General features: G+C 39.8%; 1 protein-coding gene across 1 annotated transcript in view; it reads right to left on the bottom strand.

The window, feature by feature from the left end:
* The window catches only part of ZNF652 (zinc finger protein 652), a 32,964-nt gene that overhangs the window by 3,980 nt on the left and 12,709 nt on the right, over positions 1 to 16,275 (bottom strand). Inside the window, exon 4 of the mRNA XM_015810424.2 lies at positions 1,392 to 1,536. Coding sequence (XP_015665910.1) covers positions 1,392 to 1,536 — 145 coding nt within the window. The remainder of the gene's footprint in view (positions 1 to 1,391; positions 1,537 to 16,275) is intronic.

Genomic DNA, 16,275 nt, shown 5'->3' with positions numbered 1-16,275 from the left:
CCTACGAACCCAAGAACACCATCCCCACTGTCAAACATGGAGGTGGAAACATTATGCTTTGGGGGTGTTTTTCTGCTAAGGGGACAGGACAATTTCATCGCATCAAAGGGACGATGGATGGGACCACGTACCGTCAAATCTTGGGTGAGAACCTCCTTCCCTTAGCCAGGGCATTGAAGATGGGTCGTGGATGGGTATTCCAGCATAACAGTGACCCAAAACACACGGCCAAGGCAACAAAGGAATGGCTCAAGAAGAAGCACATTAAGGTCCTGGAGTGGCCTAGCCATTCTCCAGACCTTAATCCCATAGAAAATCTGTGGAGGGAGCTGAAGGTTTGAGCTGCCAAACTTCAGCCTCGAAACCTTAATGACTTGGAAAGGATCTGCAAAGAGGAGTGGGACAAAATCGCTCCTGAGATGTGTGCAAACCTGGTGGCCAACTACAAGAAATGTCTGACCTCTGTGATTGCCAAGAAGAGTTTTCCCACCAAGTACTCTGTCATGTATTACAAAGGAATCAAATACTTATTTCACTCATTAAAATGCAAATCAATTTATAACTTTTTTGAAATGTGTTTTTCTGGATTTGTTGTTATTATTCTGTCTCTCACTGTTAAAATAAACCTACCATTAAAATTATAGACTGATCATTTCTTTATCAGTGGGCAAATGTACAAAATCAGCAGGGGATTAGATAATATTTCCCCTCACTGTATAACCCTTTGGTCACAACTACTCGTCTGCCCACAACCTCCTGTAACCAGATTTTTGTTTTGTATATTCAATGTAATATTCTTCATAATTTACTACACATCTTGCCTCACTGTAATTTATTCAGGTTTCCTCTTAGATTTCACCAGATCTGCAGAAAGTTGACATAGTGCATGCTTTTATGCTCTGTCATTTCTAGCTCCAATGTTTCATTTTCTTAATTTCCCATTCCTTTTTACTTCATTTGCATTTGGTTTCTTTACATCACACTTACACATCTCTATCAATACCTCTTCTTAAATCTCTTCGGTGCCTGTCTATTGCTTTCTATATCTAGTACAAACGTATTTATATTTTCTCTTCTGTCTTAATATACACATACAGTATATTGCCCTTCTGGCCTAACAGTTTCTCATGTATTGTGTTATGAACTTTCTACTTCCAAAGAGACTGCAATTTTATTTCCTCAAATTAATTCTCCTTCTTTTGTTTTCCACTGTTGAAATTCAGATGATACAAGAATCTCTTTGTTTAATTACACTGAAAACAGCATTATGTTTAGACTTTAATGGAAGGAAAAAGCTTATGTGCTGATAAACTTTATCTGTTAACTGCCCTATAAATTATTATTACATCAGAAAGTCTTGTATATAGATAACAGTCAAAATGTATCCTTACCAGTGTGAGTTTTCATGTGCTCATCAAAGTACTGTTTCATATTAAAATCTTTACCACACCACTGGCACATAAACTGTTTATGTCCAATATGGATGCTCATGTGGGAACGAAGTTGGTACTTGTACTGGAACCTTTCATCACAATTCTGAAACACATAATGAGTAACCAGTCTCCTACTTGCAGGCAAGAAAGTTATGACACAGTAGCAGTACATCAAACAGAACAGAGTTAAGTTTATATAATTGTATTTGACATTTTATTTTACTACCAAAAACTTCAACATTATTGCATCATATCAACACATCAATTAGAATAAAAAAATCGCAATGGAATTCTATTCAGGATGAGTTGGTTTTGGTAAGAGAATAGTTTCCAAGTGAAACAAATATTTTAAGTAAATACTAAACAACTAGGATTTGTTGGGTCATTGTTTCAGAGATATTTCTTTACCAGATTCCTCAATGCCTTCAACAATGGCAGAGATTCCAATATAATTTGAAAAGTTCTTAAAACATTTAGGGAGCTATTTGGAGATGTATCTGCCTTGAAAGTAGCCGATCGTGAACTGCAGAGATATATGTTTTAAAAAATATATGCATATTTTTAATGTGAGAATATTTTATAAAATTTGCCAAATTTCAATTCCATGGGAGTCATGGGTCCTGGATTTTGGACAGATTTTATAAGGTAGTCGATCTGAGATGCCTTGGTCTAAAATGTTTTGTCCTATGATGCATTGTTTTATCAAATTAAAGGTTACAGACACAAGAGCTTTACTGGTGCATTGATTTTTATTGCATTACTGTGTTAGAAGCTAGTGAATATCTACTGGTATGTATGGAAGAAAAAGATAAAAGGCAAAATGAAAACTGGCTTGAATAGAGTATTTTGTCCCACTTCTTTTAATGATTGGATAAGCTGTTTGAAATTATTTTGATTCTGTAGTTTTAACGCAAATATGTATATAATGCACTTATCAAATTCAATTTGAAAGTGCAGAATTGAAGGTGTCATTATTTTCTACTCATTTATTCAAGTCAAATTTGGAGAAGAAAAAGCATTTACTTAAGGTGGAAGAGTACTTTATTTTGGTTCAAGGGTGAGCAAAATACTCCAAACCCTAATTCAAGCTTGTAGTGGCCATTCTGAAATAAATGTAGTATTTTTAAGCTGTTGTGTTGAGGAGGGAATGGGGTAAATAGTTAATTTAAAAAATCACTACTAACAAGTTTGGACATTAGAAAATATTGTCTGTGCTCTTTTACTGAAGTTTAAATATTTGTTATTATTTGAAAGCATTGTGATTGTGCAGGCTCTAAATGTTGATATTCACAGCCAGTCAACTTCATGCCTAATGGTCAATCCACACTGACAAGTATCACATACCAAGTCAAATTCTCCCACCCTATATCTCTGTTAGAAAGGGTTTTGTTTTTAGTTGAACTGAGAAAACCAAATTGGAAGAAAACAAACTCCTTGGCAGTACCTGACTGATTAATGTGAAATCTCCTCAAAAAGATGAGCAAATGAATTTTTTGTTTTTAAAAGTTGTAATTATGGCAGATTTTATCTGAACACTACCCAGAGATAGACGGTGAGACTGGCAGTATCTTACATAGATAGGTAGGTAGGTAGGTAGGTAGGTAGGTAGGTAGGTAGGTAGGTAGGTAGATAGATAGATAGATAGATAGATAGATAGATAGATAGATAGATAGATAGATAGATAGATAGATAGATAGATAGATAGATACCAGAGATAGACGGTGAGACTGGCAGTATCTTAGATAGATAGATAGATAGATAGATAGATAGATAGATAGATAGATAGATAGATAGATAGATAGATAGATAGATAGATAGATATAGATAGATAGATAGATAGATAGATAGATAGATAGATGATAGATAGATGATAGATAGATAGATAGATAGATTAGATAGGTGGGTGGGTGGGTGGGTGGGTGGATGGGTGGATGGAGGGAGAGAGAGAGGGAGAGAGAGGGAGATAGGCAGGTAGGCAGGCAGACAAAATTGTCTGAAGCAGACATGTCAAATTCGCAACATCATGTGATGTCGCGCAACGTATCGGGACAGTTTTGCCATTGCTGGCAATGGGGTGGGCGCGGCTTCCGCGTGACACATCTGGCCCGCGGGCTGGCAGTTTGACACCCCTGGTCTGAAGGATGTGAAGTAATGGAAAGGATATTAGACATACATAATCAAAAGACAGAAGGGAAGCTCTTTGCCTATCTTATAAGTGGTAATTCAAATGAGAAAAATGAGTATGTATTTCAGTTTTACATTCCATCTCTCACACTGGGCAAGAGTATAATTTTGTCTATAATCTTCTAGTAAATTATAAACATAAATCACAACATCTCTAGATCAGAGCAAGAATGCATTCGTTGTAGCAGTCTATCACAACCTCACAGTTTGTCCGGCATACTGCATTTTCTTTTATATTTTTCAGGACTTTTATAATTTCTTCCTGTGTGATGAAGGCTTTTTTTATCCCAAGTGAGATTAGCTTTTCTCAAGAATGAATAGGAAAAGCCACATGCCTTTGAAAGACATGGGTAAGTAGTATGTAAATTATTCTGTCTGTTCCCATTCACCCTCTCCTTTTAATTATCAGAAAAAAGTAAAGAAAAGTTGTGAGAGTTTTCTTTCTCACCCACACAGTTATTAAGGGAAACTTGTGAATTGTAGCATCTCTTGGAAGACAAGTTGTAGCAGCAGATTTTTATTTTTTATGTCTCTGAGTCAGTTTTTTTTACTAGGCCCTATAAGATTCTTTGTAAGATTCTGGAAGTATTTGCCATTTCCTTCTTGCTAGGGTTGAAAGAGAGTGACTGGCTTTGTCACCCAGCTAGCTTTGTGCCTAGGTTGGGGCTAGAACTCAGTCTCCTGATTTTTAGCCTGATGTTTTAACCACTATTCCAAACTGGCTCTTACAGTAGCACCAAACTCCAAACTTACAGCAAGAGATGAAGCTAAGATGCAAAGATACAAAGGGCTTCTGGGAGAGGAGAACTTTCTGTCCTGTGGGATCAGGTGTTCCACCACAAGAAGGTTAATATTTATACAGTAATATACCATTCTTTTACCTTTGTTTTGTGTTGTGTTTTTCCTCCGGATTGCCAATCATAGACCCATACTCTGAATATGTTTTCTATATCGCTTTTAGAACTTTTAAAAAATGTATTTATCATTACCTATTATCATCCCACTGGACAAATTTTCCAAAGGTTGGAAAAGAAATAGTACCGACTTTCTCCCTCTCAATTTTATGATATAGGGATAAAAAAAAAATTGAATTTCAGAGTTCCCATTATTTCTTAATGTTGCACAGTCAAAACGTTATAATTTTTTATATTGGAAAAGAGAACATGTAGAATGTTCCAAGGACACATTTTGAACTGAACTGTTCTATTTACAGCTTGAAATATTTTAAAAGAATTTATGCATACCAGTATTGGCTATTCCATTCTCTAAATCTACACTTAAGCCTTTATATTTGAAACAATATATTCATCCTTTCTACTGCTCCCTGTGCAATGTTGATAGTTAAAATTTATCGTACAATGGCTTCTCATGGATTCATGAGTATAACTGCAATGACACTAATAGTCAATCAGCTATAATGTCTTATTGATTTAAACAATTTATACAGCTGCCCATCATAAAGCACAGATTCTAGGAAGCACACAGGAGATTAAATCCAAACCAGTAATGTAATATACAAAATAAACTTCCTGAGTATTAATGCAAAATAATATAACATATACCTACACATGATACCATTTTCAAGCCGCATAAATCAAACCAGACAAATCCATCAACAGGGCTAGTTTAACCTCCTGCCCCAAATGCCAGGAAACATCCAGATCTAATACAATCCTGGGTTGTATAAGTAGAGGCATAGAATAAAACGGTATTAGTACCGTTTTATAAAACCATAGTGAGACCACACCTGGAATATTGCAGCCAATTTTGGTCACCATATCACAAAAAAGATGTTGAGAGTTTGGAAAACATTCAGAGAAGAGCAACTGAGATTATCAAAGGTCTGGAGACTAAAACATACGAAGAACGGCTGCAGGACTTGGGTTTGGCTAGTCCAGGGGTAGGCAACCTTGGCTCTTTTATGACTTGTGGACTTCAACTCCCAGAATTCCTGAGCCAGCATGGCTCAGCTTGGAAACCTCTCCCTTTCCCCTCAGCATGGTTGGCTCAGTAATTCTGGGAGTGGAAGTCCACGAGTCATAAAAGAGCCAAGGTTGCCTACCCCTGGGCTAGTGTAAAGAAAAGAAGAAATAGGGGAGACATGATAGCAGTATTCCAATATTTGAGGGACTGCCACAAGGAAGAGGGGGTCACGTTGTTCACCAGAGGACCAGAGGGAAGCATGAGGAACAATGGTTGGAAACTGATCAAAGAGAGAAGCAACCTGGAATTAAGGAGAAACTTCCTGACAGTGAGGACAATCAACCAGTAGAACAGCTTGCCTCCAGAAATCGTGGGCACTCCATCACTGGAGATTTTTAAGAAGAGACTAGACAATCACCTGTCTGAGATGGTATAGGTTCTCCTGCTTGAGCAGGGGGCTGGACTAGAAGATCTCCAAGGTCCCTTCCTATTTTATTCTATTCTATTCTATTCTATTCTATTCTATTCTATTCTATTCTATTCTATTCTATTCTATTCTATTCTATTCTATTCTATTCTACAGAAATAGAGCACAACAATGATGAAAACTGTCTTGAATGCATTTGGGTCAATATAAAAATGACATTGCCATAGGTGTATACTATAGGCCACCCAACCAAACAGAGGAAATAGATGAACGTTTTGCTAGTCAGCTAACTAAGGTATGTAGGAAGCACATCACAATAATAATGGGGTACTTTAACTACCCTGACATCAACTGGGAGACAAACTCTGCACCAAGTGGAAGATCAAACAGATTCCTGACAAACCTAGCAGACAACTTTGTCTCCCAAAAAGTAGAGAAGGGAACTAGGGGATTAGCCATTTTGGATCTAATTCTCACTAACAGAGATGAAATGATAGAAGGTGTTGAAGCCACAGGAACCTTGGGAAGTAGTGATCATGCAATATTGGAATTCAACATTATGGAAGCACAAGCAATAGAACACAGTCAAACTACAGTCTTGGACTTCAAGAGAGCTAATTTCAATAAACTTAGAGAGGGCTTGGGAAGGATTCCATGGATGAGAATCCTCCAGGGGAAAACAACTCAAGAAGCTTGGGAAATTCTGAAAAGCGAGATAATAGAAGCCCAGTCTAGCACAATACCAACAAAGAGGAAAAATAACAGCTCTCAAAAGAAACCTGCATGGCTGCATAAAGAACTCTCTGATAAATTGAAAGATAAAAAGGACAAGTATAGAAAGTGGAAAGAGGGACACATAACTAAGTCAGAATATCAGCAAATAGCCCGAGCCTGCAAAGATGAAGTGAGGAAAGCTAAGGCTCATAATGAACCAAGGCTTGCGACCAAAGTCAAAAATAACAAAAAAAGCTTCTTTCAACATGTAAAAAACAAGAAAAAAGTGAAGGAAATGATTGGTCCATTAGTGGGCGAAAGTGGCAAGAAGGTGACAAGCAACAGGGAGAAAGCAGAACTATTTAACTCGTTTTTTGCATTTGTCTTTACACAAAGGGAAAAAATAGACCAACCTATCAAAAATAGTGCCATAAAAAACAGTATAGAAACACAAGTTAAGATAGGCAAGAAAATGATAAGTGAGCACCTGTCCAGCCTAGACGAGTTCAAATCACCAGGACCAGATGGATTACACCCCAAGGTTCTCAAGGAACTGGCAGATGTGATCTCAGAACCATTGAACTATATTTTTCAAAGATCTTGGAGCACTGGGGAACTACCAGAGGACTGGAAAAGAGCTGATGTAGTTCCCATCTTCAAAAAAGGAAAAAGAATGGATCCAGGAAATTACAGACCTATCAGCCTGACCTCAATACCTGGGAAGATTCTGGAAAAGATAATCAAACAACGAATCAGCGAACACCCAGAGGCAAACAAAATCACTACTAAAAGCCAACATGGGTTTGTCAAAAACAGATCATGCCAGACAAACCTTATTGCATTCTTTGACCAAGTGACAAAATTAGTGGATCAGAGGAATGCTGTGGATATAATTTACTTGGACTTCAGTAAGGCATTTGATAAAGTAGATCACAACCTACTACTCAATAAGATAGAAAAAAGTGGGTTAGACAGCATCACCACCAGATGGATTTGTAGCTGGCTGACTGGCCGTACTCAGCATGTGGTCCTCAATGGAACCGCATCTACATCGAGGGAAGTGTGTAGTGGGGTGCCCCAGGGCTCTGTTCTAGGCCCAGTGCTCTTCAACATCTTCATCAACGATTTAGACAAGGGGATAGATGGGGAACTCATCAAATTTGCGGATGACACCAAGTTGGCAGGAATAGCCAACACTCCAGAAGACAGGAGGACCTGGACAGACTTGAACAGTGGGCGCTATCTAACAAAATGAAATTCAATGATGAAAAAAGTAAGGTTCTACATTTAGGCAAGAAAAACCAAATGTACAGTATAATATAGGGGATACCTTGCTCAATAGTAGTAACTGTGAGAGGGATCTCGGAGTCCTAGTGGACAATCACTTAAATATGAGCCAGCAGTGTGCTGCAGCTGCCAAAAAAGCCAACTCAGTGCTGGCTGCATTAACAGAGGGATAGAATCAAGATCACATGAAGTATTAATACCACTTTACAATGCCTTGGTAAGGCCACACTTGGAATACTGCATCCAGTTTTGGTCACCACGATGTAAAAAAGATGCTGAGACTCTAGAAAGAGTACAGAGAAGAGCAACAAAGATGATTAGGGGATTGGAGGCTAAAACATATGAGGAATGGTTGCTGGAATTGGGTATGTCTAGTTTAATGAAGAGAAGGATGACGGGAGACATGATAGCAGTGTTCCAATATCTCAGGGGCTGCCACAAAGAAGAGGAAGTCAAGCTATTCTCCAAAGCGTCTGAGGGCAGGACAAGAAGCAACGGATGGAAACTAATCAAGGAGAGAAGCAACCTAGAACTAAGGAGAAACTTCCTGACAGTTAGAACAATTAACCAGTGGAACAACCTGCTTCCAGAAGCGGTTAATGCTCCAACACTGGAAGTTTTTAAGAAGAGACTGGACAGCCATCTGTCCGAAATGGTGTAGGGTTTCCTGCCTGAGCAGGGGGTTGGACTCGATGACCTCCAAGGTCCCTTCCAACTACTACTACTACTACTACTACTACTACTACTACTACTACTACTTCTTCTTCTTCTTCTTCTTCTTCTTCTTCTTCTTCTTCTTCTTCTTCTTCTTCTTCTTCTTCTTCTTCTTCTTCTTCTTCTTCTTCTTCTTCTTCTTCTTCTTCTTCTTCTCCTTCTCCTTCTCCTCCTACTCCTCCTCCATTCTATTCTATTCTATTCTATTCTATTCTATTCTATTCTATTCTATTCTATTCTATTCCTAATGAAAGGCCAATTGAGTTAAAGCTCTCTGGATCTTGTGGGGAAGATGGGGCAAGGTGCGGCAACAGAGAAGATAATATTTCCTATTAAAAAAACAGAACCCTACTGGTTCTGGTTTAATATTTTGAGCTTTTGAAGCTAGACCACCTCAAGAAACAGACTCCACAAGGGCATTTTAGCTCTATTTTACTAATAACAGGACTTTGAAAAATAGTGTTTCTCTAAATCAGGATAGGACAATTCTGAGCTTCTTGTTCATCGTCTCTTCTATTTAGAAGGTAAGCTTACAATTGCTAAGTATTAAGACCATCTTTATACAACCTCCCTTTAGATTGTAGGCAGGGAGACAGGCTACAGATTGATTGGATTAGACTTCGACAGCAACAGGATGCATATGTTGGGGTTTTTACATCTTTATATGAATTATGGACAGTTGTTTTTCAATAGTCAAACAAACATGTTCTCTTTAGGGAAAGGGTTACAAGTCTGCCATAAGAATAGAACTGCTGAACATGGAGGGAGTGTTTAAACTTTGCATTGGCTACTCTGATCTCTAATATCAAAGCTAAGAGCAAATGCTAATGGCTATGTGTTTATTTAGCTGTGTTTGTCATCGGGCTAAGATTGCTCCTGAAAAATCAACCATTTACTTCAGCCCCCCACTTCATTTTTCGAATCATGAGATTTTGTTTCAATGGATTGTATTACATATTTTCATATTTTAAAACTGTCCTTCACCCTGGTGTGCTGGCAAACTGGGAAAATGAGTATTAAGTAAAATGTATTCTGAATTCTGGATGCAGGAGGATACATGTGGAATATCTGATTCACTGGAAGGGCTACCAAAATTTTGAAAGTTTATGGAAAAGAATAGCAGGTGTCCATCCCCTGTATTTCAGACATCATTTTTATCTAAGATCCCTGTACAGACCCCCATCCTATGATTTCTCACCAGAATCAATGGACAATGAATTTAAGAATGAGGAGAACTCTATATTTACCACTACGATAGACTCCATTACAGGCCACCGTGCAACAAGAATGGTGGGGGGAACCGTTTATGACTTGTCTAGTAACTTTGGGGACCTGCTGAGCAAGGGGTGTATGTGAATCTGTATTTCTTTTTTATAGCTGTTTGCCCATATTTTTTTTTGCACTTAGAGGGGTGATTGGTAGGAAATTCCCCCCCCCTCCTCACTGCCTGAAGAAAAGTGCCTAATGTCACATGAATGTGTGCTTATGCTACAAAAGGAAAAAGAGGTCTGGATAAAACATTCAAACCCTAAACTGCTGCTTGCCCCTAGGGTAGATCAATTTAATTGGAGTCCTTTCTTTAGGAATTATGGCAAAAGTATTTTGCACTCTACAAAGTTAAGGATGAATTTTCTACAAAAAAATTCAAAGCCCAGAAAACATTTAGACGTCTTTCATATTTCTAGGTGCCTGCCACGAGAATATGAACTCTACTGGATTTCTTTGTATTTGTTCTGTAGAGAACTGGCAACTCAAGTAATCCAGCTGGGGAAATAAATAAATAAATAAATAAATAAAACACACATTTTTACAACTTTTTTTAAAAAAAAGCTGCATTCCCAAAGTCACTTGTAGGTAAATCCTTTTAATGTTGCTCTCATGCAAAGACAGGTCTTCTGAAAATATCAATATGTCATCCACAGATACTAGTGCATACTTATCCAAGGTATTAAACACTATTTCACTCATGAATGTGGAGATGGCCATACTGCAATTAACTAATCTAAACAGAATTCCTATGTATTCAGATTTGCCATACCTTGTACCTCAGCAAATTTTCATGTCCCTCTTTCATTCTGATTAAATTGTATGCATCTCTCAAGTCCAATTTTGTGAAAATGTATCTTTTGAAGGCTGTCCAGTAAGTCTGAAATAAGAGGTAGTGAGTAGGGGATGCTAATGGTCAGACCCAGGAGATTTTGGACACACTGATTCTATAGTAATGAACATCCCTCAAGATTTTTTTTTCCTCTGGCATAAAAAGGTAGGTCTTTTTGTTGGCTGCCTGAGCTCCTCTTAATAGCTAAAAGGCTCTCCTGGTGGATTCCTGGGAGGGGAGCAGTTTCCCAAAGATAAGGCTTTGGAACAAGTGGGGACTTGCTTTTAATGCGGGCTGCAGTTCCACAGGTGTGACACTAACAGAGGTACCTATTTTAGTGATGCAAATCTAGGCTTTGTATTCTAGGACTACACAGTAGAAGCATAAACTGCAGTCTCTCCTCTATTGAGGACAGGCATCTCTTTATTGCTTCTATTTGGATTCTCTGGCACTGGTATTTAAGAAGGTCATGGGGGTGGGGCAAGGATGAAAAATCCTTGCTATTTCCTCCATGCTCAACTCTTCCAATCACCTTCTATTAACGTTTAGTGTTGGAACAGTTCTTCCAAATTCTCTGGTATGCCTTGTTCCACTAACCTCCTTTCTCAATTCATTAGCAGGAATCTAAAAATTGGCCCTTCAGAGAAGGTTTATTTTATCCACATCTCTGGCAAATAACTGAGAATCTATGAACTTTCCCGCTATTTTATTTTAGATTGTAGATCTCTCAATTTGTTATTGCTACTTTACTTGAATAATCAAATGCAACTTTAACTTTGCATGAAGTTCTGATAACTATGCAGTAATGAACATTGCCTTCAATGAGGGACACAGCTTATTTGGCTATTACATCTTTCAAAAAATTCAGAACAAACATTGGAACAATTTGTAAGAAATTCTGTTGGTTGACATTTCATAAACAACTCAAACTGAGTCATAAAAGTAAAAAACTGATATTGATCTCCTCCAAACTTCTTTAGAAATTCCTTTGAGAGCAAAGAAATACTGGCTGGGATGCAGATTGTTGAACTGCCCCTGATGAGACAATCTTGTCTGAATTGTTGTGGTAATTGTATCACGATACTGTGCAGGTTTGTTAATTGTATTTCCATTTGCTGTTGTTGTTTTATCATGCTTGAGCAATCTGTTCTAAGAACAATAGGGTGCCTGAAGAGTTGATGCAATTTCCACAATCAAAAGAAAGATTAATGATTTCAAAATTAGAAAGCAGTGAGGCTTTCAAGATTGATATCAGTCCTTCTATGTAGGCCAGATCAGGAAAGGACTGTTGTAACTTTTATTGTTACAAAGTACAACAGAATCTTGAAAGCCTAATGGAGGTTCTCTCCCCCCACACCTGCTTTTATCAAGAGAATCAAGGTATCACAATCTTGGAGTTTCTTCATACTTTCTCCTCTTTTTCATAGCTAAGATGGTGTTTATCTAATGGCTATTGAATATCTTTTCCAAACTCATCTCTGTATTCCTCTACAGGCTAGCAAAAATAATCAGAAGGAAGTCATTTCAGAACCACCCTGACCATAAGCCACTGGGAGCCAGCGAAGCCAGTGCAGCTTACAGAACAGGTCTTATCATGAACACCCAAAACTGCCTGTGACTCCACATTCTAAATCAGCTGCAGCTTTTAAATGCTTTTCAAGGACCATCTCATATGCAGATTGCTTTACAGTTAATTCAATCAAGATGTGACAAAACATTTCCTGGTCCAGAAATGGATACCTTTCTGCAAATATTTTCCTGATCCCATCCTTACCCAGAAGGGACTAGGTAAATTTAAACAGGCTGTTGCCATGAAATAAGGGCAGAAAATATCATATTCTATCACCCTTATCATTATAAGGTAATGTTCAAAAGAAGGCTCTTACCCATGTTTACAGGTAGTCCTCGACTTACAACCATTCATTTAGTGACCGTTTCAAGTTACAACAGCACTGAAAAAACTGACTTATGACTGTTCTTCACACTTATGATGGCTGCAGCATTCTCATGGACACATGATCAAAATTCAGATCCTTGGAAACTGGCATGTATTTATGGCAGCTGCAGTGTCCCAGGTGCATGTGATCACCTTATGTGACCTTCTGACAAGCAAAATCAATGGGGAAGCCAGACTCACTTAACAACCATGTTACTAACTTAACAAACTGCAGTGATTCACTTAACAAGTATGGCAAAAAAAGGTTGAAAATGGGGCAATAACTGCCTTGCTTAACAATGGAAACTGAATACTTTATTTGGCTAAGTGTGAATTTGTCTCCGGTGCAGAAGCTCTCGGTGTACATGCAAAGTAACAGAATAATCCTCCTCCTCCTCCTCCTCCTCCTCCTCCTGGGACTAAGAAGGATAATAAGGATAAATAATAATGCTACAGCCATATTACTTGGGTAAATACATACAGACATTAGACAGCACTGTGAGAATTAGGTGTTCAGCAGAGTGATGGCCTGAGAGAAAAACCTGTCCCTGTTGTCTAGTTGTTTTGGCCTGCAATGCCCTGTAGCACTGCCCCGAGGGGAGGAATTGAAACAGTTTATATTCGGGATTTGAGGGGTGACAGATATCTTCTCAGCCTTCCTTCTGACCCGCGCAATATATCGGTCTTCTATGGAAGGCAGGCTGATTGCAATTATTCTTTCTGTAGTCTTAACTAGCCACTGAAGTCTATACGAAACCAGACAGTTATAGAAATCCATATAACAGACTCAATAATTCCTCTGTAAAACTGTATCAACAGCTCCTGGGGCAGTTTGAACTTCCTGAATTGTCGCAGGAAGAATATTCCTTGTGTCTTTTCTTTTCTTCCCCCACCACCAATATTTTATTAAGTTTTATCAGGGTAAGGGAAAAGAAGGATCATTATAAGTAGTGGGATTCGGAATAGGGTAGGGAAGGGATTAGGGCGGGAATGGGTACAGCAATGGGGTTGCCCCCAATAACATTCCACGCTTTAGCAAACTATCGTCCAGATACAAATAATTGATATAATAATAGGTAACTGTAGTCAACAGAAATAGCAAAAATTATAAAACGTATCAATTAATCAAAAAAGAAAGTCGGTCATCTTAATAAATTTCACAATCAGTTTTCATTAACTCATTTTGTTAACCATTGATAAAAAATTTCCCATGTTTTAAAATAGATTGAGTCTTCTTTCTCTTTAATCTCTAGCGTTAATCTACCCATTTCTGCACATTCTAGGATTTTCCTAATTATAATCTCATCAGATGGTAAATCTTCCTTTTTCCAGTACTGGGCAAATGCTATTCTCGCAGCTGTCAATATATGCAATATTAAATACTTATTCGCTTTCCCGTAATTAGATCCTAGTATTCCTAACAAAAACAATTCTGCCCTAAATTCCATCTGTATTTTAGTCATCTTTTCCAGCCATGTATGAATCTTAAACCAAAATTTCTTTGCACTAGATATAGTAATAGGTACCTGGCTTTTGTTTACATTTCCAACAGTTATTCGAAACATTTTTAAACATTTTTGCTAACCTTACCGGTGTCATGTGCCATCTATAAAACATTTTATACAGGTTTTCTTTATATGAAGTTGCTTTAGTCAGTTTAATATTTCTGTCCCATAATTTTTGCCAAGCTTCTAAGTATATGGAGTATCCAAAGTTTTTTGCCCAAACTATCATTGTCTCTTTTACTTGTTTTTCTTCCATCTTCCATTTTAGCAGAAATGGGGCGTTGTCTTACCTGAACGCCTTTTCTCAGCACGGAGATGGAGAATCCACCCATGGGTAGTAGACTGTATTCCTGCCCAATCAGATTAAGTCAGCCAAAGTTGCCACGCCCGTCCTGGACCCTAGATTCCAGTCTTGACGCGAGCGAAGCCATTGACTGACATAGGACGTACTGGCTCAGAAAACTAAACTATCCTAGGCAATAATGCCCCAAAAGAAATAGGGGGGGAAGGTGGATCCTCCATCTCCGTGCTGAGAAAAGACGTTCAGGTACGACAACGCCCCTTCTCCAGCACTGGAGATGGAGGATCCACCCATGGGACATACCAAAGCCTACTGTCCCTTAGGGTGGGAAATAGACTGGTCCGGTGTGGCACTTTGATGGAGTACCTGTTGGAGGACCCTCCTACCGAAGGAGGCCTCCGCGGATGCAAATTTATCTATTTTATAGTTCCGAATAAATGGGGAAGGTGACGACCAAGTGGCCGCTCTGCAGATATCCTCTATGGACGCCTGAGTATCCCAGGCCGCCGAGGTAGAAGCACTCCTGGTGGAGTGGGCCGTGACCCCTCTTGGAACCGGCAATGATGCAGCCTGGTATGCCCCGGCGATGCACTTCCTGATCCACCTGCCTATGGTGGACGAAGAGACCTTCCGACCCCTTGAAGAAGGGTGGAAAGATACGAACAGGGCCTCCGATATACGGAAATCCGCTGTTCGTGATACGTAATAACTGAGCGCCCTGCGGACATCCAAGCTATGCCATTGTCGCTCCTGGGCACACGAAGGGTTCGGACAAAAGTCCGGGAGTACAATGTCCTGGTTCCTATGGAAAGTTGAATTAACCTTCGGTATGAAGGTGGGATCGAGTCGGAGGACCACCCTGTCTGGGCGGAAAAAACACAGGTCCTTGCGGACCGAGAGCGCTGCCAGCTCGGAGATACGCCGAGCCGACGTGATTGCCACTAAAAAGGCCACTTTGTGAGTAAGGCATTGAAACTCGCACGATCTCAGGGGTTCGAAAGGCGGCCTCGTGAGGGCCAGAAGTACGCGCGGCAAGTCCCAGGACGGGTACCTATGTACCGTAGGCGGCCTGGTATTTGCCGCACCCCTGAGGAAAGATTTAATCAATGGGTGATGCCCTAACAACGCTACAGAGTCACAGGATAGAACCGTGGACAGAGCAGCTACCTGCCTGCGTAATGTGTTCGGGGCCAGGTCCCGCTCCAGACCCTCTAAGAGATATTCCAAAATATGAGGAACAGTGAGCTGAACAAGTGACAACTGCTTCCTGGAGCACCAAGATTGGAAACTCCGCCATGTAGACTCGTAAACTCGGTTAGTGGAGGGGCGACGAGACGCTTGAATCACATTGATCACCCCTGTGGAACAGAGCTGTCATGACAAGCAAGACCGCTCAAGCGCCAAACGGCTAACTGGAGCCATTGGGGATCCTGATGGAGAATGTCCCGACTGAGTGATACTCTGCCCGGGGGAATCCGCCATGGGTTCGTGATGGATAGGCTCATAAGATCGGCGAACCAGGGTCTCCGCGGCCAATAAGGAGCAATGAGAAGAACCTCCGCACCCTCTTGGAGAATTTTGCGAACCACCGCCGGAATCAGAGGGAGCGGCGGGAAGGCATAAAGGAGACCTGGGGGCCAAGGTGACCGAAGCGCATCGATCTGTTCCGCCCCCTGAGAGGGGAACCGGGAGAAGAACCGGTGTAATTGCGTGTTGGCCGGGGACGCAAAGAGATCCACTAGTGGGCGGCCGA

The sequence above is a fragment of the Protobothrops mucrosquamatus genome, unplaced genomic scaffold (assembly GCF_001527695.2).
Source record: "Protobothrops mucrosquamatus isolate PMUCROS unplaced genomic scaffold, P.Mucros_1.0 scaffold10, whole genome shotgun sequence".
NCBI classification, from domain to species: domain Eukaryota; kingdom Metazoa; phylum Chordata; class Lepidosauria; order Squamata; family Viperidae; genus Protobothrops; species Protobothrops mucrosquamatus.
Note: the sequence above shows the minus strand (reverse complement) of the source record. Positions and strands in the feature narration are given on the sequence as shown.